The following is a 26,657-nucleotide window of genomic DNA, read 5'->3' as shown; positions in this document are numbered from 1 at the left end:
GGAGAAACTTGAGCGTTTTCCCGATAGAGGCGCTGACCAAACTCCGAAAAATAGTTCGGCATGTTCACCGCTAGATGGCGACACCATTTCTCGCGGGAAATTTGAATTCCTCTTATAACGTATACCGTATATTCGATATATATTAAACAATGTGTCGTATAATAATAATAGTAATAATAAAATAATCTGCTGATTAAATCATTGGTAATTGGAGAATAGTAATTTAATCGTAGCTAAGCGATTAACGGAGTAAGCATCCGGCGAACATTCGGTGGCTGACTTCGATAATGACTCATTGGTGGTTTGATCGTTTCGTTTGTTGAATCTGTAACGTTGCAGAAGTTTGATCGATCGAAACAGTTTCTACATGTCAGATTGTTTCGTGAAAGTATCCCGAAATGATGTGATATTTTTGTATCGTCTGTGGAAAATTGGAACCTTTTTCTGCGCACGTCATACATGATGAAACGAGTGTTTGAACCTGCCAGGAGGAGTTTACTGGATGTGATTAGGAAAAATCTACGCACAGCTGACAGGGTAAGTAAACAGTAAGTTCTATAAGCCATAAAGAAAGAGCAGATCTAATAACAGTTAATTTATATGCAAAGGTTACGTATATAACGCGTATCGTATATATAGGAGAATACGTTGGTTCGCATATCGACTTGGAAAAGGTACGAATGATAGGTGTAATTGAAAGAAATTAAAATTTTGCTCAAGTAGGAATTAGTGTAAGGACGTGACAAGTGTGAAGTATGAAATACGTGAAAGTAGCGTAATATCGGTAGGTTAATCGTAACGAATGTAATTTACAGAAAATGGAATCTGTGATTAACGATTTAAAAGCAGATTACGTGAACATTTCCATAAGTGGGTTGTTGCTAGTATATCCGCAATACTACGTGCACGTGTTAGAGGTGCGCGAATGTAATGTTACGATTGAAAACCTTAATTTACATATAAACATATCGCTGTCCAGTTAAAACCATTAGCGATTTATGTTAATATTAGGCGTCGGAAGAAATTGTTTATAAACATTTGGAAGGCTTGTATAGCAATCAACACGGGGATTGCAAACTCAAAAAGGCAATTTTTCTTCCATCACATCAGCATGTCCATCAAGTAAGCACTGCTACAGTAAAAATAAAACTAAATAGTAAAAGGAAAAGAAGAAATAACGCGCATTGGTTATCATTATTATTTTATCATATTCGTGTGTATATACCGATATATAATTGTTAGAGGTTTTTTACGGAATGGTTTCACGTGTACACGATCCCGCCTACCTTATTAGAAAAATTGGAATCGCACGAAATGACTGAAATTCAAACGCAGGTATCCAATTGTTTGAAAAAAGTGTACACTTTATGCGACAATATCGGCAACACGGTCCGCGATTTTGTAAGTGTTCCATCTAATTTAAACGATTCAACGTCGACGCCGACAGATAATTGATCGTAAAAATACTTGTCGCAAAAGTCAGTTCCCATGAAGGATGTTGTACGGAACATAAGCGGTAACGTTGCCAGACTTTTCCCCGAGAGTACCGTGTTGGAGTACTTGTTGAACGTCAACTGTCCCGTCCTTTTCACTGCGGAGGAATTTCTCAAAGTGTATGCCACAGTTCCGTTGGTCAATTTATACCAAGGTAACCATTTTCACAACTTTCTCTTCGTTCAAAGTCTATCGAACACGGTTCTCTTGCAATATCGAATAACGAATATATCGAAAAAGAGGGAAGGAAGGATGTTGAATAAAAACGATTATTTATTTCCGAGTATTTACAATATCAAAAAAACGTCTCCTTGTATGGGGTACATGAAATTTGTGTCATATATCGCTAAACTAATTACATGTACAAATTTCATTCAAACGGGTCGTTCCCTTTTCGCGAAAGCAGCTGGTCAGACTCGTTCGTTATGATGTACAGGCTGAAACGGTGCTTTCGTGTACATGTTCTTAATGTCTATAAGAGATTTCTTTGGCTACTCTAAAATACGTTAGTAACGAAGCGAATGGTGTACAAATGCTGGTCGGTAGAGAGGATATCGCGGACTTGGCGTCAACTCGCGAATCTGGAAATCTGGAAACCGTTATCTCACATATAAATACGAAAATGATACAAGTCTTTCGCGTATTTAGATATACTTGAACGAGAATAAATGTAACGTGTTAAAAAATATACTATTTTTAAAAATGTTCATCGATGTTGATACACAGAAATGCGACGATAATTCGAACAACTGGAGTATGTGGGATGAATATTTACACGAATATAGTTGTTTTAATATTGTTGTCTGTTAAATTCACTCTTGAACTTTCATTCGGATATTATGAAACACACTTGTATATCGATGACACGTAATTTCGAATAACGTAATTGTGTTATTATCACACTAATATGTAAAGATGAACGATGTTCCTCGTAAATAAAGAAAAAACTTGGTCATTTATCGATGGTACTATACATATGTAGATGCGATAAGTGCAATGAAAATCGCAGTGCGCGAAGACCGCAAGATTGTTCCTCGTACCGACCGAAATATTCTGCACTACGAGAGTAGCTTCGCGCAAGATCGAGAAACGCCTTTACAGTTTACGGTCACAGTTGAAAAGTTTTCGTAACGGATGGCGATTATCTTGTAGACAGTATCTGGCCACCGCCACGCGAATTCATATTGTGCGATGCCTTCGAGAGGGACGATCTTCGAAGCATCGGAGAAGATGCGACCAAATGCGTTCCTCGCAGCGGACATCGTTAGAGACATCGATTATTTACGAAAGGTTCGACGAAAATCAATTTCATTGGAGACTCGTGTAACACCTTCGATACCGCTTTGGAATTTCGCGATCGCGTCGGTAAAGATTGTACGAAGAAACTATGAAAAAAATGTTTCGGCAGTTTGTGTTTTAGATTTATTGTGTTGCTGGCACGATAGATCGTAGAAACTGAGAAGGTTTTTTTTTCTTTGACTCTTACTCGCAGCGACTATCCAGCCTCGGAATAGTCAGCCTCAGTCTCTCAATTGGCGCGAACGCTAATACAAGAAGAAATATAGGCGTTTCCGTTAACGATTATTAAAGTTCCTTTTGGTACACTGGCTATGCACCGACATCAATTCCATCAATGGCAATAATAAATAACGATTCACGCATTTTATTTTCTCTTTACGCATCTTTTAAACATTATACAGTCAGACGTATCGTCGCCGAGGATAAAACTTAACGACTAGCGATCGAAAGAACACATTCATCTAGAAGACTCGAAAGAACGACTAAACTTGTTCGATATATTACACGAGCGAGTCGCTGTTGGCCGTTTTGCCGTCTCGCGAACGTCTCGCGAAACTAGTTATTATCCGACAATTTAGATAACTTGTACAGGAATGGGAAACATTGCCGCGATCCCTTTTCTTCTTTGTTAGTTATCCGCACAGCCGGACTCTAGACTTTAGACTCTAGACTCTAGACTCTAGACTCTAGACTCTAGATTCTAGGCTGCTCTAGATAGTGTTAGGATAACAAGTATCCGGATCTTTCCTCCTGGTTTTCGATTTCCTTTCCATTCTTTTCTCTTTTACTCGTAAAGGTAACGACACCCACAGATCGAAGCGAAATACAAATACGTTCGTCGTTACAACCGACCGATTTAAAACCGACGCGACGATCCTGCTTCGAGAAACTTTTATTAGGAATGGTCGAAATTTTATCGTTCATTCGGATATTGTAAAACAATACTATTCGGGCGAATACTTTTTCGATTACTTACCGTCTCCCAGAAAACTGATATTATAGGATGTATCGAAGAAAAAGCAAGTACTTCGATCGCGAAGAAATTATTCGTATTCTCTTCCAAGTCTCGTTCTTCGATCTCGAAGCTTCAACTATCGCGTACGTTTTTGTTGGTTCGGATTCGACACACCGAAACGTAGAGACCTTATTCGCGCGGGTACAGCGAATCGTTTGAATTATATTAATGCTCGTTAAGAGCCTCGGAAGACTGGAAATATTGACTCTCTATCAAAGGAAATATTAATTTTCACGTTTCAATCTGAAACTTTCCGGACACAGATTCGATTATATTGTATAATAGTAGAAGCGAACGTTCCACAATTTCCGAATGAAATCTCAACCGGAGACTCTTGTTAATACTCGAAACAGCAATTGATCGTGCTACAGCGATCGCGTAATAACGAGCGAGAAACTTTAAACAACGCTCGTCGTTCGTTACTTGGAAGGGAGCTTTTTTAAGTCTTGATACATTATACGGATACTTAATTTTACAATAAAATCCCGAATACTGCATACCGATGAAAGTAACAGGGATCTCTTTTTGCGTTCACGTGTTCCACTTTTTCCTTCCAAATGCTTTTCTTTTTGCGTTCGTTCTTTTTCTTCTCTTTTGTTTCGTTTCAATGACAACAAGCTGTACGATATGTCTCTGTGTCCTCGTCTCCGCGTTCCCTCTACCCTGATGCAAGTCAACATACAACAAACGAAATTTTTGTTCCCATTGACTATTTTTTTTTTCGTTTCTCCGCATCACGGTTTCGTTCGTAAAGGGCCTCGTTATTCGCGGTATACTTTGTTCTGGGCTGCTCGACCAATCTTCGCATATACATTACTCGATTTATGCATACTTACATCGACTAGACGAATTGTACAGTGTACCATTGTAAAAGTGGGAATAAACCTCTCACCCCCGTCGTTTTTTTTCGTATTTAATACTAACGATTTTGTATAAAATATCCTTCGTATTCAAGGTATATGTACAGCACGCGCCAACACCCGTGCACATCGTATGTACAAGTGTTGCATCGATAATTCATTCTCGTACACGCGCAGGTTTACAACGAACGCACTGCTTTACAAGACTGTCCTTTCTTATTCTTCGTTTTTGCTTTTTTTTTTCTTTTTTATATTCACAAACGTGGTAGAATCGTTCGTTCAATGTATAAAGGGCACTTTGATCGAACAGGGAAACGTAAAGGTAAACACTACCGCCGCACCCGCACCCGCACCCACATCCACGTCTACGCCTGCGCCGCGCCCGCGCCCGCGCCAACGCCAACGCCAACGCCAACGCCACGCGCCACCCGAGGAGAAAATAGTGAATTCTTTTCGAAAAAAAACCAGCTCGATTCGTGTTAATTGGATACACGGAAGATTAAAACTTTTCAAACACGAGCTACGTTCGAAGAATATACAGCGATGCCATTTTTGGTGAAAAACGTATAGAGAGTGTGCAATTTATCTTTGATTCGATTCGATCGTTTTCGTGAAAAATTCCTTCGAATCGTAACCGCAATCAGTCGGCGCGGCGAATCGATTTGTGTCTCGATAACCAAAAATGTATCGCACACCGTATACATATTCCCTGCACTGCATTCGAATACTCCGCAACATTCAACGTTTCGATCGGAACGGATCGGAAAGAAAGTGTGAGAAGAATTTCTTGGAATTTCATGGTTCACTCGCATTCCCGCAACGTACATTGAAAAATGTCTTCGCAACTTGTTAATCGTTTTATTCGAGTACTGTTTGTAGGTGTACCCAAACACCGCGTAGGCAACACGGTTAACGAAAAAATGCTTCGAACGATACTTGATTTTTATACAGCGCTGGTCTGCACGCGACCAAAGTGTCACACGGAACTTTCCCTCTTGGCCATTACGATCGGCGTGGTCATCTTTCCGTCTTTCTGCGACTGGATGCAGCATTGACCGGGGATCCTCGCCTCCACGTCCTTTGCGAGCAAGTTACCGCTGGGACAAGCTCTGCCGACGACACCCAGGCCTCCGTACAGCATCGGCGGGCTCATCGTCATCGACATCGATTGCATACTCTGGCTTGGCCAGTGTTGCCTCGGTAAAGTGCAAACACCCGTCTCGTACACGTCTCCGACTATTGGCTGAAACTGTACAGCGAATACCGTAAAGCATCGGACCTAGTCGAGAAGAGGCTCCTAGTCGGAGCCGAGTCTCCGGTCGAATTACTCTACTCCATCGAACTTACGCTTTTATGTTTCGTCGTTAAATTGGAGAATTCGTGCAATGGCATGCCGTTGCGAATCGTGCAGTAGCCAACGTAACTGCCGTGGCCGCTGACGGAGGTGACTGTCGAGTGCTCCAACAAACTTCTCGACGGCGATGTTTCGATCGTCGAGACTAGGCGGCGCTTCCTCAAATACTCGGACGGTTCGTCGCCTGCTTGAAATGGTCAAGGAGAAAGAGATTCAGAGACGGAGACTAGAATTGAACGTATCGCAATGGTTAAGCGTAAAATACGTCAGATGAAACAAGACGAGCGGCAAGTTATCGTTCGCGCGACACGTTTTATAAACCAGGGCTACACGAACCAGTGATTTGCTGAGGTATGATGTCCGGATTTTTCTCGTCGTTTTCGCTTATGTCACCGGTGCTTTCCAGCTTCCTGAAGGGGCTGGCGGGATGCTTCTCATCCGAGAGCAGACTGCTACCCTCGCGAAACCTCAGTTCCCTCTGGATGGGGACCGGTTTCGTTTGTTTGCCGTGGTCCTCTATCTGCGACTTGCTCTGTTCGTCCACCTGCGAGTGCTGAATTCGAAGCACGACCATCACTATCACCGCGACGATGATCAGCGCGCTCACCACGCCAATCATCACGCTCAACATTGGCATCAATCGAATATTCGGCCGCGGCCTCTCTGAAACAAACATCGCGTCGATGAATAAGTCAAGTTTCGGCGAACCGTCTTTCCGCGTAATCTCTCTACAAACGTTTTCCGTGTAATGGAATATTTCAACTACACGGGAACTAACGAGGGAGGGATTTAGCAAGGAAAAAAAAGAGCTTCTTTATTCTTGAGAGTTTGATTAATTAAACTCTCGAACGTAAGAATGATTTAACACTTCAAAGGATATCGTATCGATGGTATTGGGACGCGATTCGATTCCATTGATATCTTAACGGTATAGTAGCCCAAGCTTTAATTCGTCGAGTTTATTATAAAAAATACATTTTATTCGTTCCGTGTTTCATGATAACACAGGGATTAAACGTGTCACGTTTGGTTTTCTTTGATCGTTTCGTAGAACGAATCGTCGACGTCGCGTCGTTTCGAGAACAAAGATCCAAAAAGAGAGTCAGAATACATTGGTCGAACAAAAGTAGGAAAGGAAAAGATAATACGATGACTGGACAAGCAGAGTACAGAACGACCACGGAATAGATAAGTAGAGCGGAGGTTGACGCTGAGCAGACAACTGGAATAGGAATGCCGTCTGTCGTACAAGTAGAATAACACTATCACGGTTCGGACAAGGTAGTAAAATGTACTACTCTCGAAATGGACAAGTGGCCTACCGGATACTCTCTACTCTCTACTCGGACAAGTGAAATATAGGTCGCGTTACTAGTCTGTTACCGGTTGTGCGAATAAAATAAAACTGTCATTGTTCGGACAAAGTAGTAAAATGTATAACTGTCCGAATAGCCGGGAGGTGTTGCGAGATGGATCTCTGGTTGAAACAGGACCGTTACGACGCGATGGGGTGAGACGAAAATAAAAAAAGTCGAAAGTTAACTCTTTCGCGAGTTGCTCGTCTCTCACCTGACTCGGACGTTAATTGCTTCTCGGGCAGCCTGAGAGTTCCAGCTTGCACGACCATCGCCTCGCTGCGTCCTTTGTCGTTGTAAGCGTAGATGCAGGCCTGGTAGAGGGCCCCAGCTTCCAAGTGAGCGACGCTGAATCTGGGGACCGGAGACGTGATGTTGGCCCGGAGTTCTTGGCTGTTGCTCTCCCTCACTTCTAGAAGAAACGACTGTGGCAGTCCGCCGTTGAAACCCTCGGCGCACCGCACGGAGAAAGAGTTGGTCGATGTGTTCGAGGTGGTGCAGTTGTGAACCATGTCCGGTCGACCTGGCGGAGCATCGGTGAACGGTATCGTTTAAAATGCAGCTCGTGCTATGCCCGTTATCGTCGCAGCTCGTATGCGTGCCGCGTCGCGACGACAATACGGGGGAAACGATCTCGACGGTGCCGGCGACTTATCTTCTATTTCGACGTTCGATTCGTTATTCGGTGGCGCGGCCGGTTTACACGCGGCGATCGTTCGACCAACCCCCGAACGACCGAAACGTCTCGTGGCTTGTTATGAATAATACACGATCGGTCAGTTCGATTTCAACGACCGCTTACGTTACCTTAAACCGTTCCATTACTTTTATTTATTTTTGTAGTAATTCCAAATTTAAACCAATATAACATCTACATTCATCTAAAGCTAGCTTTAAATTATTGGAGTTTACTTTTGGTAACGCGTGCTGCTTTGCCGTTGGCAAAGAGTAGTTGGAAAGCGAAAGAAACGAAACCGTAAATTCGCTGCTAATTTCAGAAGCGAAAAACAGAAAGTGCATCAAAGGGAGAAAGTTCTTTGGCTTTTTCGGTTACCGCGAACAACCTCGACGGACACTTGCCGTAATTTCTGCTGACTTTACGTTTCGTCTTTTGATTTCTTCAAATCCTGAAAGGCTTTTCCAGTGATTTTGCTCTTTTCGAAAGTACCAAAGTAAAAAAGTTTTCCTTTGAACTTTCCATTTGTGGTGATATCAAACGTGCGAACAACTCGAAACTTTTCAAATACACACGAGGAACAAGAAAGACGACGAATTTGGTCTTGTATTTACATCGCGAAAAGTTTGCGAGCGATAAGCAACCCAATTGCCAAAGGATTAAGACGACGCGACGTCACGATAGATTAGCCTTTTCAAATTCCGGTTTTTGCATCCGGTCTCGAATGACACTTTCCGCAGCCGCAACAATTCGATCGCTTCGATAGATGACTGGAAATGCTCGCTACAGAAAAAGGACTATCCCCAACCTCCACCCTCCCAACACATATACACACACGTGCACGCATACTCTGTAACGAACTTCCGTTTTAATCCCCGAACTCCACTATTGCGCACGGCGGGATTGTCGCTTTTGAAAAGTCAGCATAGCGCGAACAACTCTAGATTAACGTACTATCGGAATTTTTTTGTAATTACGCCCGCCGAACATGAACGTTTCGTTTCTCTTTCCTTGGCGGCATTTCATTCGTGCGATTGCGAGTTGCAACTTGTCGCGTTAAGCCACGTAACAGACCTTTACGACGATAGACAAAAGTATCTTTTCTCTGTTGATGATAAAGTAACGTTGACAATTTGAAAAAAATCTGCATGCGAGAATTATTCGGTGCTCTAAGCGAAATAAGACAAGTTTGGACAAGTAAAATCAGCGAGGGTTGAACGATCGAGAAAAAATATAGGACGGTATCGAACGAGACGGGTGTCTCGGGATGGTACTTTATCAGGTAAATAGAACAGAATAGAATAGAATAGAATAGAACGTTATCTCCGCGAACAAACGTAATAGAAATTGTCACTCGTCGGACAAGTGGAATAAGACCGTTTCCGACAAGACAAGAGGCCAGAGGAATATGGGTCGTCTTTGATCAGACCAAGAGTACAGGATCGTGATCGTCTGTGGTTAATCAAAGTGAAATCGGTCTGCTCTATTTCGATCGACTAGAATAAAACTAGGAAGGAATATTGGTGGGTCGAGTATTATTACGAGTCCGTGTGTATTTTTGTCTTCCGAAATCAATTGACAACAAGGCACACGACAAATATACGGAAACGATGGAAACGTTCGGTGGTAGAAGTAACCTGGATAAATTATATCTTCGATCTAAAATGATTCCGTTCGCCGTCGGCAGATTAGGATCGAATCGATGCACCGGAAATATCGGTTACATCGTTTGAAGTGACGCGACGGGGCCGCGATTGACAAGGATTTCTATGATCGAATCATTACATAAAGATACCTCACCGGCCGGTATGATGTGATAGACGCAGGGCACTTGTTGATGTCCAATTGGATTGGTCGCCCAGCAGAGCAACGTGCCGTAATCCAATTCGGTCATGGGTATATATGAGACGATCGAGGACGTGCCGGCTTGGGCGATAAGTTTCCCTGCCACGTCGATACTCTCGGCGGAATTGTTGAAGGTCCAGCGGAACTGCACCTCCGATGGGTTCGCGTCCACTTGGCAGGATATGTTTGCCTTCTCTTGCTTCGCCACCCCGTACACTTTCGTCTGTTCCGGCTTGCAGGTGGGCGCGACTGGAATTACAATGAAAATCCTTTGAGTTTATTTTCTACTATCGCGCCAAGAGTCGCGTCCAATTTTGCGACAGAGTCGTTAACGAACAACGAACAACTGTTTTTATTCTTTATAATCTTTCGACTAGAACGCGTCTTCGCAGAAAACATTTGTCCTAGTCAAACATTTGCTGGTCGCTCGGGAATTATTCGACATATCTCGTTATCTGTCGTCGAGTGACGACATACGATACGCGAGGTACACGGAGTATGTCTGCTTGATAAATAATTGGATTCGCACTGGACAAAAATGAAAGAATAACGCGCAGTCCTCGGGGACTGTAGTATGCGAATATGCGGCTACAGTACGGGTTTAGCGATCCAGAGATACCCGAGCTACAATGGAGGTCAGTGAGGTCCAACAGATTTCGCCTGTAGGAGCTCAAACTTAAAAAGACATGTACGAATAAACGTTTTAATCTAAAAAAAAATGATGTATCGAACAGTTTTATAATAGTAGTTGAAGTTGTCGACTCCACACTTTGGGAGGCTAATAATCCCATTTGAATGTGTCCCCGAAGAAGTTGCACTCGTATGCCGGGTCGTACTCGGCTTGGAAAGCGTAGCGACTGTTGATTATTTATTCGGAGCAGCGACACGTACACATTACGTTCAAGTAAAACGGTGAACTTTCGCCGTCTCCTTCCGTGTTGTATCCGACGCAGGTGTAATTGCCTGCGCTTTTACGATCGACGCCTTGCAGTACCAGGCTTTGATTGCTGATTATGATACCCTGTGTGATGTTGTGATGAAGCGTTTTGCCCTGAAACAGAAACGCGATTTATGCGGTTTATTTTCTCGAAACGGGTTCTTTTACGCGTTCAATTGCAACCTCGTTTATATAGCGGAAACAACAAACGGAGAGGACATTGGCTGCCGCATACCGTAGCCCATGGGAAATATGCGCACGTGTACGAAGACGTGTGCGCGCACCATTCCAGCCTGTTCGAGATGGTGCACCAAGATAAAGAGACTTTGCCCACGCGATCGAACTTATTACGAAACTTTGAATACCTTGTTCTCTGAAAGTTTCTTTTTCTTTTTCTTTTACTTTTTATTATCCTAATAGACTAGTGGTGGTGGTGGTGGTGGTGGTGGTGGTGGTGGTTCTACGTTCCAAGTCTTTCTAGTCGCGCGCAACCTCGTAACTGGCCAACTTCTCCAGATCCCGGTACATCTTGGAAACAAGTAATTTTGGAAAGTTTTTGATCCTTGGAAAACAGGCTCTGTTTGAATTGGTCTCGGGACGAAGAGACGCGCGCGTTTCTTATACGCTCGGCAAGTTTTCCGCTGGTTCGCTAGACACCGCTGGTCTATAAATTGAGCTATTCGAATCGTCGCGAGGACGGATTTTCTCTCCGCGTGTAGTATAAAATCACGATATATTTACCAAGTGGCGCCATTCCACCTTGTAAACCGACGGCTTGGCGTGGATTAGACAGTCGAAGTAGACGTCGGTGCCCTCGCGTATCGCGTTAGGATTCAGAGACGTGCCCAGCTGTATCGTGGTTTCCGGCGTGTCTGCAAATTGAAAACGTCGATAAGTCGTAGTAGCCTGGCGTGATAATCGTAACAGATCGGCCAGCATTGGAACGGTTCTCCAAGCGTGTCTTTAATACGCTTACACTGTATCTCGAGCATCCAGCCGTCCTCTATCGGCTTGGTTCCCATGATTGGATTTTCAGCCCGACACGACAAGTGTCTGCCAGCATCTGCCTTGGTCGCCATGAAAGACAAGATACTGGTGGTCGTGTTCCCATCGCTCGAAGTCTGCAACAACGTTACGATAACTTTCCTACGCTTTGCCTATTCTTTTTTCCTTTTATTTTCCACACCGCCCTCGATACCACGATATCCTATAATACTTTTACGATATTCCTCCTAAATTGCTGCACGATGGAAAACCTATTTCCGCGAATATTCGACGATAGCTTGTATTAGAAAATACCTTGGAAAAATATTATATCGTATTACATTGTAGATACGTACGTTTACCTTTTTTCTTTTAATTCTAACTAGGTGATTTTTTTCAACGTCTCTTTGCATTCTCCGCAACTCTTAACGCTAATTACTCGAGCGGGTCGAGCGTCTTGGCCGTTAATAATAGAATATTCTTTCGAACGGACAAACGGATGATTTGTTGTCGAGTAAAAACGTAGCTTTCGAGGATTCTACTTTTTGTAGTCTTAACGAGCTTTTCAGAAGCTTTTACTTCTCGGAGCCACGATTTATTTTACATTGTCTCGCAACGGTTATCGCAGTCCAAGGACGATCGTTTCTCGAGAAAATACTTTTCTTCTCTGCGTTGTCATTTAAAATCGTAAGCAGACCGATAAAAACAATGTCTGTGACGAATGTTGGCGCACAGTCGACATTCTTTTAACGATTTAATTATTTCTACGCTTTTATCCCAATAAGAATCCAACGGAGACGAAGACGAGTATCTCGTGATTTATCGTCGACTAAAACTACGATACTTCCTCCGCCGCTTTTCCCTCATTAACTTTCCCGACACTAATATAGCGATATGTTATCGTTAGCCGCGAATGTATCGGAGCTCGAAATTTCTGCAGGTATCTCTCAACGATAGTGCCAACTTTTTCCGCGAATTAAAAACTTTAATTTTCACGAGAAATTCTGTTTTGCTCGGGCGTGTTACTTAAACGAGATATAAATATTTGAAACGCGGAGGTTGAGAGCTGACAGAGATTGGGAAGAAAAAAGGTTGCTAGGAAGGAAGCAGAGAAAATATTGTTCCAAAGTCGATACTCTTCCTTCCATAAGACTGCTTTGCCGCTTATATGTATAAGAAACTTAAACAAAAGAGAATGGAGGCGCAAGAAGAAATACTGCGAGCAACTATAACGTATAGAACGTCGCAGGAAACGGGATCGTGCTTCTTCTTCTTCTTCTTCTTCTTCCTTCTGTAATCTTGCAGTTTGGAAAGTTTCGCTTCTCTCAGCCTGCCGTTTGTTCCAGCGCGCTTACTATACGCGCGTGCGCGATGGATACTTACTAGTTGCATCGATGAGCATTTGCAATCTTTGAGAAGAATATAGCCTGTAGGTGAATTTCAAGGATTGATCGTACGATGTAGTTAATTAAGTAAAACAAATAGTAAAAGACGGTGCATTTGGTACAGACGAAGCAACGACAATGATCGAACCGCGTCGTTTAAATCGTCTATTCGAATCTCATCGATTCGGGCGTCGTTTTTCCATCGGAAAGGCATTCGTCGCGGACTGATTAATCACGAACGCTGTATCACCGCGAGGCTACGCAGCAATTTGCCTTAATTACGCGCTAGTAACGAGAGCATAGACTCGCGCGGGTGAGGAGGAAGCAGAGCGTTATCACGTCACTGGCTTACTTTGATTAAAATTATTCGTCGTCTAATGGCGCTTTCAGCGTAGCTTAAGCCACGGCCGACGCGGACAGGCCGCGATAACGATATCCTCGCACGCTATCGCGCGAAACACACGCGGCGGCGACGCCGACGGGACGTGCTGCATTCTCCTCGCGGTCATGTGACCATCTATTTTACGGCTCCTTCGAGACTCCGCGACGGAGCGGATTACAAATTACGTCGAGTGGATGGTAAATCGAATCTCGTTGGCAATCTTTAATCCGCTCGTCCTTCGACCCAGGTGGTTTACGTTCAACGATTCGTACGTTGAACTTTGATGCTCTTGGAAACATTGCTTATGTTTATCGACGCGATTAATACTTACGGTCTTCTTCGACTCCTCCAAACGTTGGCCGTTTCTCCACCAGGTCACCGTAGCCGCCGGTCTGGAACCGGATGTCGTGCACATCAGCTCGTAACTCTTGCCCGCCGACAGCGGCTGGTTCGCCCCGATTATCTTGACGTCCAGCGGGCTGACTGCAAGATTGTTCGTGCGGTGCGATGTCAGTGTCGCGTTCGAGGAGAAAAATGGACAAGAGGGAGTTACTCGACGCTGAACGATTAGCGGAGAGGGTGACAAAGGGGCTTCTTTGCAACAGCGCGGCCTGTGTATCGCGGCTTTTGACGAACGATTACGCGAAACTGGAAGAAACACAACGATAAGATGCATGGACAAATAAGGATAAGGACCGACAGGCTGGGATATTAACCGTTGCGTCGTGTCGAATAAAGTAACGAATCGTTTCACCGATATAGGTACAGTAGAAAATGTTACCATGCAAGTACGTAGAACGCGATACCGATGACCGGACAAGTAGAACAGGAGAACGCGTGGTCAGACGAAACGATCCAGGCGGTTCAATAAAACGCGTGCTCCAAAAAGTACATTAAAATACCGCTTATACACAATATTTTTACGAGATCCGATTCTTGTCCTAACTAAATTCTTCCACATGCCGATGTATTTATAATCGCGGTCAATCCTTCGCGTTGTTGTTGTTGTTGTTCTTTCCTGCGGGGGATTATTTGCGTTATCGTATCTCGACCATCGATTTTTCCTTCCCCTCGTTATTCTCCGGTATTTCATGCCCTACATCTCTCGCGGAGCGCTGATCCGAGCAGAATATGATAATGTAATAACTCGATCTAAGCTTCATCAATCTGTACGTCTACTTTCAGGGGTTGTTTTTTTCCTTTTTGTATATACTTGTTAAAAGAGAGCGTTCCCGTTTTTTCCAGCAAACGCGTAGAGTTATAGTGCCTTCTATGTTACGTTCATCGTCCGCGTACGATAATTCAGCCTCCAAACTTGCTACATTTGCGTTTTATCGCAAAGCTAGTTCTCCATATACCGATATCTTTTCGATTCACGAACGGACTGAAACGTTTCAATTTCATTTATAGGGTACTTTCGAGCAAAGAACGCGATACGCCGCGCCGTTCAAAACAAACGAGGGAATTTCATAATTAATTCTTGCTCTATTATGTCTGGATATAATTGAACGATAACGTCGCGTCGGCTAAAATTAAGCGTTCTCCGTCGTTTCACCGTTCTTCCTCGCCATTCTTCCATTCTTTCCGCGCTCAGGAGACGCTTTCGCGATAATGGAGCGCGCTGTTGGCTAGAAGGAGCGTGTAGCTACCAGCGCGACAAATTGACATTGATAAATTCTCTTTGTTATAAAGCGATACATCATCGGTGCCAGGTCGCAGACTTTGCCCGTACGACGAATCGAGTTATTCGGAAAATCGTTGGTCCCGCCAGCCTCTCCGTCTCTTCGGCGTTCTTTTTTCTTTGCGCCGTTGACGCGAACGGCCGCGCCGAGTCTCGTTTCCGCGTGTCCTCGAAATTTTTGCGTTCTCCTGTATCGACGATTCGACTCGTATACGCAACGGCTCGGTGAACGAGTCTCGTATTCTCGCATTTATTCCAGACAATGCGCACCCGTACCTTACTTTTCCGATTTATGCACGCAAACTGCAGACTCTTTGATCGTACGTCCAGCGGTGATCGAGCACCGCGAGGAAACGGAATATCTCGAGCACCGTCGCTTGTCAGATGCAAACGCGTCGTTCGCGATCCATCCGGCGAACGCCGGAAAAATTCTTGGCTGCGCAACGATCGGTCACCAGACACGAATCGTACAAAGAGTACGCGACCGTTACGCGCAACGTTTCCCGGACCAAGCTAGTTTCGGTATTCTCTTAGTTTTACGCAGTCTTTTTCCGAAACGGTAATCGATACTTGAAAAACGATGCATCCGAATCGGTTCACCCGAATATTTGCTCTCGTATTTCTTCGTTTAGTGAGTACAGAGCGTTCGACGAGAGGAATTTCTATGAACCTTCTTGCCACGCTACCAATCTCGCTTCGACCAACTGTTTGCTCGACGTTCCAATCGTCTGCAATACCCGTAATCTCGTTGTAACTTGGACGCCGACGCCGACGCGGACGTAGCAACTCGCTTGCTCGCAGCGTGCTCGGCAATTTCTTGCCGCAATCTCGCGATGCCGTAAGAAACGCCGGAATCGCCAGGAGTTGGTTGGAAAAGTTAAGACAGTCGAGTTAAAGGCAAGCGGATGTTCGTTCGAGCCGACAAACGAAAGGAGCGAACGGTTTTCTGCGTGCACGTGCCGTGGCTGTCGCGTCGCCCGCGCCGCCGCGCCGTGAAAAGTTGAAAACGTCGTTCGTGCACGCGGCCACGGCCAGAAACCACAAAAGGAAAGTTGCACGCGAAATGTCGCGATACGGTTCGCTCGTGTGCGGCAAATTTCCGCGACCTGTGCCGACGATACGGCCTTTACGGTGGCTGTGACAGAATCGCCTGCGACCGCGACCGCGCCCGTGCCGGTGCCATTCCCCGGGAACAATAGAGCGTTATGTCTCGATTTCACTGGTTGGCCGACGGACGTTTTCATAGGAAGATAGACCATCTCCGTGGGAAACCGTGGACGCTTGTTCTGGTTTATGATATTCCGCGCTGTACGGAAGTGTACGTTGGACGTTTCCCGTGTTTTCAAACGATCGAGGAATCGCAAAATTTTGCTGTCGATCGTTCTGGAACAGCCGTTGCCAAAGGTCTCTTGTGTCTCGGTCGGATCCGAGCTATTCAAGCAAGTAGGCAAATAAAAAAAAATGTCTTTTTACTCGAGACAGTGTCGAAGGAATAGTCTCGTGGCCAATTTTAAAAGAGACACGAGGTGTCTTCCAAAGGGGCTGGCCGACGCCGACGTTCCGGCTTTGTCAATATTGGCTTTCATCGTGATTACGTAATAAAGTAAACGTCGTTTTAGCCCCTTTAGCCAGCGCTATCGACCGTGTCTCGAATTAGCCCCGATGCGAGTCATGTAAATTAGAGTTCCGGCCGCAACTCAGGAGGGACTCAGGTCTAGTCGAGGGTACCCCCAGTGGCAACGGAATGGAATATGTGAAATTATTAGCCTGGCTCGATCGGACTGTCTGGTTACCAGGCTGCGGTTAACTAACCCCCTTTTTTAAGCTCTGCTCTTCGTATCCGTTTCCCAGGCTAATGGCCACTCGTCGCAACAAACGCGCTTCTTCGTTCCGCAACGCTGAAAGCACGCGCTCCATGTTTCCCACAGGCGATCCTGGCTTGTCGCGCAATGTTCCAACGCCACGAGATTGAATCAGTTTCTTTTTTTCGTTTTTTTTTTGCCCGGCAACCCAGCTATACCGCAGACGACATTACGACGACAACTCTCGCGTACACTCGCTTGCGGTTTGCGACGAGTTGTGGGACTAAAGTAAATTTAACAGCGCAATTTTAGCGATGGTCCTCCTCGCGTTACCTCCGCTACGCTTATCGAAATATACGCAACTTTTGCATAGTACGGAGACGCGCGAGTATCTCGATGGAAATTACTCGCTTTGTTTTCTATCGATTTGCGTTAGGATAATATGATAAACGCGTCAAGATACATCGACTTGGACCGTGACAAAGCTCAAATTTACCTACCTACCGGATCCGAGTCGACGCGATCCAAAACTTTTCTTGTTCGCGTTCCAAGTTTGAAAGGCGTTACGCGAAAGAAAATCAGCCACGAGAGATGACGCCGACGCCGCGCCGCCGCGGTCCTCAGATATGGCTGGGCTATAATCGATCTCGAGGCCTAGAATGGGTCCCGTGGGTGTCGGATGCCGTGCGAGCTGGGCACTTGGATTTAAGTGGCGACCGCGAGTCCGTGTCGTGGACGGAGCTCTCTTCGAGACAAGGGGAAATTGGATGAAAGCCGTCGTGGCCAACGATGGCTGCCAGAGCGGCCGAGCCGCGGAGAAAAGAGGAGGAATGAAAACGACGTTTTTCCAAGGACGTATTCTTCCTTCTCGACCGGGGCGTGTTACGCGAGATTGCGTTGTAACGGGACCACTTATTCCATCCTTCCGGAGAAATAGATCTGGAGGGAGTACAGGACGCGCAACAAAGATTGCGTCGCGTCTTGAGGACGGATGCTCGCAGAGAGAAAAACGAGGATTCGATAGCTAGTTTGTTCCAAAAGTCTCGTCGTGGTCTGCTCGTTACTTTTGCATCGTAGACTTCGTAGACTTTCTCGCGGATTCCCTGTAAGTTGTGGTCGCGCAAAAAGAAAGCTTCACGTTTCGATATCGTCCGTGGAAAGCTGTCCAATCGAACGAGTACGGTTTGACTGTTTTGCGAATTATCTAGCGCTGTTTGGAACTTGTCGCGCGGCGAGTCAAGAATTTATGGTCGTCGGTCAGGCTCCGATGTGTAGAGTCGTCCAAGGACAACAGTTTACTAGGTTACCCTACCCTGACGCGTGACAAAGTGATTCCAAGTTGTCAAGATCATCGTGTCCTGTTGTAATATTTCATTCGCGTAGCGATATATTGCTCGACAAACCGGAAAAGACACACGCAGCTCGGGGGTGAGCTGTGTACGATGCGCGATGTTCGAGTACCGAGGACGGGAACCACAAATTTACTAGCTCTCCGCGCAATAGAGCTCTTTCCGATCCAACATCGTGATTGTACAATATATAATATTTCTTTAGATTCTTTCAAACTAACTTACTTTTCGATTCAAAGTACCTGTAGAAAGGTTTTGCCCTCGAGAACATTTCGGTTTGCATCTCGAGACGTTCTTGGCGTTGATTTCGCGCGAGAACCAACGAGAAATCGGATGCGCATCGGCTGCAACCGGCAAGATTTTCAAGGAACGGGAACGCTAATCGGCCGTGAGAACCATTCCGATCCCGAGTACTTGGAGGTTCGTTCGCTCGCGAGAACGTTCTTGGCTCTCCTCAGCCGGGTAATTGATCGGCGGGATCCAATTTCGTTCGCATAATGATATTCAGCCGAGAAAACGGAACGATTCTCCGTCGTATGATCGCTCTTATTCCGTTTTAGTACGTCTCTTGGAGCCATCCCGATTCGTGCATTCACCAGAGACGTTCCCTTTGATCAAATTCAATCGAAATAACTAGACGCGTTCGGTAATCCTGGAGTTGGTTATCGGTTTCATTTCAAACTATAGTCGAATGGAAAAATGTTAGTAGCACAATAGCAGATGTACTACGCGTAACGGTATGCGTGTTCCTGCAAACCGCGATAAATGGCTGTACTTGATTATAATTTATACGCGAATCTACGATATTACGAATAACCGGACCGATGTAACTGGAAACAAAGGGATGCATAATTTCTCGGCTGGTGGATATTTAGCCACGATCGCTCGGCGCAGTCCATTTACCGTATTACGAAACGGCCAAACGAAGAGTAGAGGTGAAAACGATGTGGATTAAATACACTTTCGGTATTTCGCGGGTGTTATTGTCTTCGAACAATGAACGCGTCCGCGAGAAGGGTTGCTTTCGTCTTCTATTGTATTCGAGCTCGATCGAAACATTGTTTAACATTATCGAACGCTCGGTTGTCTTTAAGTACGAAATAACCGGAATCCAGCTAAGCATGAAACGATTCGAACGCATGGCTTCCGAAGACAGCTACCGAAGGAACGCGAGTAACGGGTGGAAACGTTGAAAAGGAACCGTTCCAGAGAACGGTAACGCGAAAAAGAACTCGGACACCTATATCATCGAGTCGTGCACGCGTGGCTCGTTACGCCGCGCCATGCCATAAAGAGGGAGAACAAAATAAGCCATCGCGCCTCTTTATGCGCGTTTCTATGCACGTGCATACAATGGCTCTCCCGGCCATGGAAGCGTGTTTCGCGAGTCGTATTCAGGGCAACCTTGGCACTCGCCGCTTTAATAATACTCTTCCGGTGTTCCTAGGGCGAAGAGAGTATCGCGTAGCATCGCGTCGCGACGCCGACGGCCGCGACCGCTCGCGCGAGAACGGCTCGCTAAAAGGGATCGTCCCTCTCAATGGCACCCCAAAGCATTCTTATTCACGCTGTTCGGCGCGTTGGCGCGGCGCGGCGATACGCAAACGCACTCGTTGACACGGATTTCCTGGTGATACATCTTCCTTTTCATGAAAATGTTCAAGCTCCTTTCGTCGCAACTCCTCAGAGATCTCGTACGTAAGCACGACAAAATATTGCTCCAACGAAAATGGGTTCATTTTCTAGCTCACGTGTCGATTGGAATCGGTGTAATTGAGAATGACCGGGCGTATCCCGATCTACTTTGCGCATAAAACTGGGATTTGCGAGTTTCCTTCTTCTCACGATACGCATAATTACTCGATAATTCAGCGCTATCGTAAATAATTACCTATTAACTCGGGTTGCGAGTTGCGTGTTACAACGAGATTTACTCTGTACCTTCCAGGTCGGTGGTTCGTCGTTTCGATCGACGCTGATACGTGTGAAATATAAAAATCGTTGATTACGTTCGCGCAAACCTTCTTGTACATCTGTAACGATTAAACTATGGATTATTTCAACGTTCGCCGCGTTTTTCCGAGCCTCCGATGGTAATTTTCTTCGACAATTTTCGTACTTGACAAATTTCCGATTCACCCATCGTACTAATCATTCGTGAACTCGATAATGCTCGTTCATCGTTTCATCCCCTTCCCTGCGTTTACCCATCAGCTTTTCCAACCCAACTACGTTCTCCGCGCGTATTATTTTGCATCCCAATTATTCGCGTAATCGATCGCCCCAAATTGAGTTTGCATGCCACACCAAGAACAGATCGTATATAATTTCTAACAATTAAATAGAGCTGGAGTACCCGAAGGCAAAGGATAAACAAATATTCGTTTTCGATTAATTACAAAAGATCCTATAGTTGTTTATTTTTGCTTCGCGAAATGTTTTACGTAGCGGTTCGGACAATGTTGAAAGTTGATTTATTGACGGAACGTTAACGCAACGTAAATAATAAATATACTTTTGTACTCGTATTAATATACGTTACGATATATTTCGTTTCGTTTCGGTATTCGGTCCCAATTTTAGTATTTCAATTAAAAGATGAATCGTAAGCATGACGCTAGCAATCTGCGATTAAAATGCATTTGATATCATGACGTGTCGCGGTGGAAAAGTAATAATGCGCTTTATCAGTGCCGTTATGATAATTTAACGACGCGAGCGGGCGCTTTCGAGTCTGCCAGAACTTCCCTCCGGGGACGATTTCGCTTGTCTTATCTGGCCAGGTCTCCGAAAATCTGATATTATTTTTTTTTTAGGCCGCGGGATAAATGTTTGGCTTATCGTAACCGCGCAACCGATCTAACGAGACCATTTTCACGAGACACGAACAAGATTAAAGTCAACGGAAGCTTTTACGACTAAACGTGATAAACTACTCGAGAAGACGCTTAAAAAGTAATCGTTCAAAGTAAGCGGTCAGCTTTTTTCGACCGAGTTTTAGCGGGTTCACGGCCATTATCCGCACCGCAAGATAATCCCAAAATGAAACGAATGTTTGTTAGTATTAAAGCTACCAACTCGAAAGACTCTATCTGAAACTATCCAACTACCGTTAGTTGAAATTCCCGGATACAAACGGAGTTCCTGTGCGCGTGTGCATAGGAATTCATTAGGGACATTTCACTTTGGCGACATGCAATTTCTGAATTACAGCCAGTTTCGCGAGAGATCTAAAGGCACGACGCGACGCCGACGCGGCGACGATACCGATATCAGCGATGCCAATAGCGATACCGTATCAGCGCTACAGTCTTCTTCGCTCGCAGCGTTACGGTTTACGGTTCGAACTGAAAATCTAAAGCTTATCATAAATCGTTACGCGTACACTCGAGAAAAAGAACGAAAGCAGACATTTTTTTCGGTTTACTGTAGCGGACCTACATAAATTTCGCTGGCGTAAATGTCAGCTCGTAGTCGTCCCGGAAGTGAACGCGACCGCTGCGATGCGAGGCCATGACTAGAAAGATGTCAAGCACCCTCCGCGCAATGTCCACTCGTGACACCTGTCCCCACTCGACGCACCGAGCATGGTCAGCGTGCTCCTCTCGAGTGGCTTCTTGACTGAACTTTAAATAATTTACCCGCGTGTAATTCCCAAAAGTGGCAGGAGAACGGACCGCATTGTCGCGAAGCGACCTGCCGCGGTCGGATGTCTCTGTCCCTGCGGGATATCGTTCTCGACATTCGCTGTGACTCGGTCTTATGTTCGCTGGTTTTTTACGAGCTTCCTGTACGTTCTTTCCAGGCATCTCGCGGGAGGATACTCTCTACCAGCGTGGAATAATAGCCTCGCTCGAGCCCGGTGTTTCGTCTCCAACTCTGTTCACAGTTAAGCAGACAACCTTTCAGATCCGCGATTAGTTATAGAAATATTTATCATCGATTCGAAACCACCAGTCCGAACGCAATCCGGTTGCTGGTTCATTTCGAGACGCATGTTAGCGTTGGCGTTCCCGATTCCCTTATATGTATTAAAGAAATACGAACGAGTATCTCTCGAGATAGTATCGTCTCGACCATCATCCCCTTTAACCGCATCCCTCGGCAAGTTGATAAAATCGAGTCCTCGGTTTCGAGAAGAACGGCCATTTCCTGATCCGTGAATGTTATCGGGAATATTTTAAATCACTCCATAGATAATCGAAAGCCTTTCGTGACCCCTTGGACGTTATTCAACCTTTAACGGCCGCATTCGTAACCGCTTCTCCTCAATTTCTTTCACGCATCGTGGCTGGAAAATGGATTTTCATCCTGGTTAGGAATAGCTGTATAAGAGAATCTCTCGAGGGAATCGTTGGGCTTTTCGTTGTATACCTACTCTCGAAAGATTTGATCGTTCATCTTGCGATCGCAACAAAGATCGGTGTCGAGGAACCAAGAAATATTCCTGTGAACCCTTGTCTACAAAATGTCTTACGTCTCTTTGAAGGATTGTTAAACGTTAAAATTGTTAACGTAATTCGGCTACGAATCGGTCGAAATTTTCGAATTATTATTTATCCAGGTTCCTGGAATCGTCGAGATTTCTGTATCGGTCTGATCGAGATTAAATCGAAATCGATCGAAAAGTTGGTTACTCGGCGACTGAGAGAGCTTCAACTCTGCTCCCATCGACAAGGTAGTTTGTTCCAATTTCGCGTCACGGCCAGCGATCGGGGTTAGAAAAATGGCCATTGGCTTTTCTATTATCCTTATAAACATCTCGAGTAATGGCTGTTTGATAACGAAATACTAGCGCGAACACGTACAGATACATAAACTGAGGATAAAGATTGGTCGAGAATTCAACGAGTCAATTTTCGATAAGAGACCACTATTTTTTCTGCGCCATCGTGAAGAATAAAAAAAAGGGCCCGAGGGAGGGGGTAAGGGAGGGAACGGTGAAGAAAAAACAAGCAGTCGAAGCAGGTGCGAGTATTTTTTCATCGGTGTAGCCATAAACGCGATACTTACAATTCATGTCCACGTAAACGGACGAAGAGAGCGGGATCGACCTATTGTTATTCGTCGCGTTGCAGGTGAGCGTCGAGCGGACGTCGTCCCGTCCTAAATTTTTCATAACGAGCTCGCTGCGCGTCACGCCGCTTCGCACGGACACTGTTTTGTTGCTGACGAGCTTGTCGTTGCAGTGCCAGGAGACCGTCGGAGTCGGCTTACCTGCGGAAAACGCATCCATTCCATTTCTGATTCAGCGTTCGCGAAAACAAAGAAGCTAGGGGGAAAAATGAATGGAGCGTATGCCGGTACTCGGTCACGCGGATTTTTATTAAAATTTTCGCTGTTAAATTCTATGTATATTTCAACGATTCGTCGAAAAATCGTTTATAAAAGTCTAGTTGAGACAATCGAGATTTTCAAACATTTTAAACATGGACTATACGTAAACGTAACTCGACAATAAGAAGAATGGTCGCGAACCGATCGAAAGTAGAAAAGCGTAGCTACGAAACGCGAGCTTTCGATGATCCATGAAAGCTTTGCTCGTTTTTAGAATTGATTCGGACAGCATCGGTGCGGCATCGGCAGTTCTTTCGCTCGAACGGGCCGTGGAAACACGGAGTTACGCAATATTAGATCGTACTCACCGCCGTACACGTCGCAATAGAGCCGCAAAGTGTCGCCCTCCATGTAGGGACCCACCATCGAATTCCGTGCGATCTCGGAGTCATCGACGATCACAATTTTGTGCGGCGGAACTGAAACACCAAAGAAACGACGCGTTTACCTAGCAGAAGTGTACTCGTAAACGGCAACGATAGGGACCGTTCATTTTGTCCGTCGGCGTCGGCGTCGTCGTCGTCGTCGTCGTTGTTTTTACGACACGGCCGGAATTTAAGATTGCTTATCGCATAAGCGAAATTTCCGCGACTGGGTTGAACTGGACGCGCTCCTTTTTCGAGATAGTCACCGCTCTAACGTTAACTAAATACTCAACTGTACTCGATATTTCGAATCTCCGATCGATAATCAAAGATACTTTTCGGTCAGTTTCGAGAGGTTTGAAACGATGTACGGCGATCGGCAGGTCGAACATCGGAGAGTCGTGAGTTCCATTCGAAATGCTGGGCTCGCGAGCACCAGTCGTATCGAGAGCCCCGAGATCGCGACGAAGCCAAGCGTTGCCGTGTCCCCGGCAAGACGGAAGCCGTCGGTAGTCAGCCCCAGGCCGATAACGCGAAATTGGTATTGGAAGATCGTGGCTCGGATACCGCGACGGCATTAAATTGGAATCTGAAATCGATACGGCGCATCGGCGCCGCGCGTCGCTCGGCGTCGTTGCATAGAAAAGAGGAAAGAAGAAGGGAGACGATCGACGGTGTCTGCAGGGACGTAATTGAAAAATTACCGTCACGGGGTCTCGACGTTATGCTTTCTCTCGTCCCCGAACGGTTGCTGGCTTCCTTCCGGGTGCGCGGCGACCAGCGACCGGCGACGCTGGGACCGGTGATCCTGACAAATGGCGCAAGGAGACCACCATTTATCGGTATTAGCTTTTGTAGTATTTCCAGTATCGTTGCTTCGTCGTGTAATACGTTAGGTATCGCCTAGTCGAGGGAGTAGGAGGCCATGGTAGATTTCTCCCGAAGGAAATATGACGCGGGTGCGTCGATAACGGATTCCTAGTCGAATGTTGTACCGGATGTAATGTATGCGGACGCTGGCAGTGTTGGCTGGCGACTTTTATCGGACAGGTTGCTCCGACGATATCGCGAGAATATCGTACGCCGCGGCCGTTGGAAACAGCGGGACGACATCGATTTACAGCACAGCGGTTCGTATAACGTTCGACAATTGGGAATTGTCAATATTCCAAGCACGAGTAAAAAATTTGTCTGTCGAAGCGGTCGATTCGCTTGGTGTTTACCGTAGCGTGCAGAGGTTTGCCTTGTAACGAATAATCTGCTACTTAATAATCTACAGAGAGTCGATAACATTAGACGAATTGATCGGCTCACCCTGGTACCTTGGACTATTTGAACTGTATCAGCCATGTTCCATCGGCAATCGCGGTGTGCCTGGCCGGTCAATATTTGACTGTTTGAGGTTGCTCGAAGAGTATGTTAGATGATGCCGTCGATATTCTCCGTGCGGCGATCTCTTCGCGATATTCGGGGCTAATATTGTTTTTCGATGTCCAAATTTTTTAGTAAAATGTCCTGTCGCGGGGAATCATCAAGTATGGTGCAGCAGGTGGAGACTCGCGATCAGTTAGTCGCGAGACGAGTTGGAGAGATCACTTGATTTTCAATCTCTCCAACTCTTGCGTGTGCGCCGAGTCTGTAAATTTTTTAGTCGATCTTTAAAACGATGCGAATTTCTTACACCTGCCGCGTCGAGTGCATACGGAAAAAACGATATTCGTTCGCGTTTTTCGGTCGCGTGGACGTGTGAGCAGGAATTTTCAAAGAGCCACACCATTTTTTGCCGATGCTGTATCGATGAATGCTCGCGATCCAATTTGTTTCTGGTCTCGCGTTTCGATCAGGATGCGTCCTACTTTCGCTCACCTTTGCCATTTATTTGTCGACGGTTTCTTGCCCACCGCGCCGCGCCGTTCGTTTATTTAGTCGAAACGAATACGCGTTCGTTAATTCCACCGGAGAAAGGACGAATACACTCCCGTTCTCGTACGGTACGGTGGCGGTGTGCGTATCTGTACGTTGTTAACCATGTTTTATGTCCATCGCGATATTGTGATTTCGCGCGTGATGCCGTACGTTTGCTATTCGTTATTCTTTGGACTTTCAATATTGCTGCTTTTCCCTTTTTTCTTCTATTCTCGATGAAATATGGGGAATTTGCGAATCCGAAGTTTATGCAATTCGGTCGGTCGTTTAATTCTTAAAACGAAGGCGGGTGTCGTATTGAAATTGTTTTCTTTCGTTCGTAAACGTCCCGTTGTCTTGGCTGCAGGTTCGTTCGATGTTCTGAAACCACCTGGAATCGCTGTATCGTCTTTCCGTTTACAACAGCGCCGAATTCCCCAATCTATTCCCATATACGCAGGTCCGTAAAGGAAAAATTGTATAGCACAAATACCATGGCGAAAACGGTACGGTAATATTTGCCCGTGCACAGTGTACATACGGCATACGGCCGGTACACAGGGAGCTTTTGGTTCGGTACGTGCTCAAGCCACGATGCATTTACATAGCACGGATACACATCCGGTATAATC

The 26,657-nt window shown here is 45.5% G+C and overlaps 2 protein-coding genes across 3 annotated transcripts in view; one reads left to right on the top strand and one right to left on the bottom strand.

Annotated features, from left to right (window-relative positions):
* The first annotated feature begins 462 nt into the window (after positions 1-462).
* On the top strand, positions 463-1,851 carry LOC128879747 (testis-expressed protein 47-like). Its single transcript, XM_054129178.1, has 7 exons — positions 463-537; positions 609-674; positions 816-917; positions 1,012-1,122; positions 1,243-1,401; positions 1,480-1,643; positions 1,772-1,851. The coding sequence occupies exons 1-7, from the start codon at positions 463-465 to the stop codon at positions 1,842-1,844; spliced, it is 750 nt and encodes a 249-aa protein (XP_053985153.1). The 3' UTR covers positions 1,845-1,851.
* A 3,792-nt stretch (positions 1,852-5,643) lies between these two features.
* Positions 5,644-26,657, bottom strand: part of LOC128879741 (protein turtle-like) — a 122,778-nt gene continuing 101,764 nt past the window's right edge. Inside the window, exons 4-14 of one of the 2 annotated variants that reach the window (XM_054129162.1) lie at positions 24,064-24,174; positions 23,432-23,635; positions 13,918-14,069; positions 11,812-11,956; positions 11,577-11,707; positions 10,790-10,949; positions 9,854-10,147; positions 7,592-7,900; positions 6,359-6,685; positions 6,016-6,209; positions 5,644-5,917 (exon numbers count right to left, since the gene is read on the bottom strand). In XM_054129162.1, the coding sequence (XP_053985137.1) occupies positions 5,645-5,917; positions 6,016-6,209; positions 6,359-6,685; positions 7,592-7,900; positions 9,854-10,147; positions 10,790-10,949; positions 11,577-11,707; positions 11,812-11,956; positions 13,918-14,069; positions 23,432-23,635; positions 24,064-24,174 (2,300 nt within the window). In that variant the 3' untranslated portion in view covers position 5,644. The remainder of the gene's footprint in view (positions 5,918-6,015; positions 6,210-6,358; positions 6,686-7,591; positions 7,901-9,853; positions 10,148-10,789; positions 10,950-11,576; positions 11,708-11,811; positions 11,957-13,917; positions 14,070-23,431; positions 23,636-24,063; positions 24,175-26,657) is intronic. The other variant, XM_054129163.1, reaches the window with a different exon arrangement.

Source organism: Hylaeus volcanicus, chromosome 7 (genome assembly GCF_026283585.1).
Source record: "Hylaeus volcanicus isolate JK05 chromosome 7, UHH_iyHylVolc1.0_haploid, whole genome shotgun sequence".
Lineage (NCBI taxonomy): Eukaryota > Metazoa > Arthropoda > Insecta > Hymenoptera > Colletidae > Hylaeus > Hylaeus volcanicus.
This window is presented reverse-complemented; position numbering and strand designations above follow the sequence as displayed.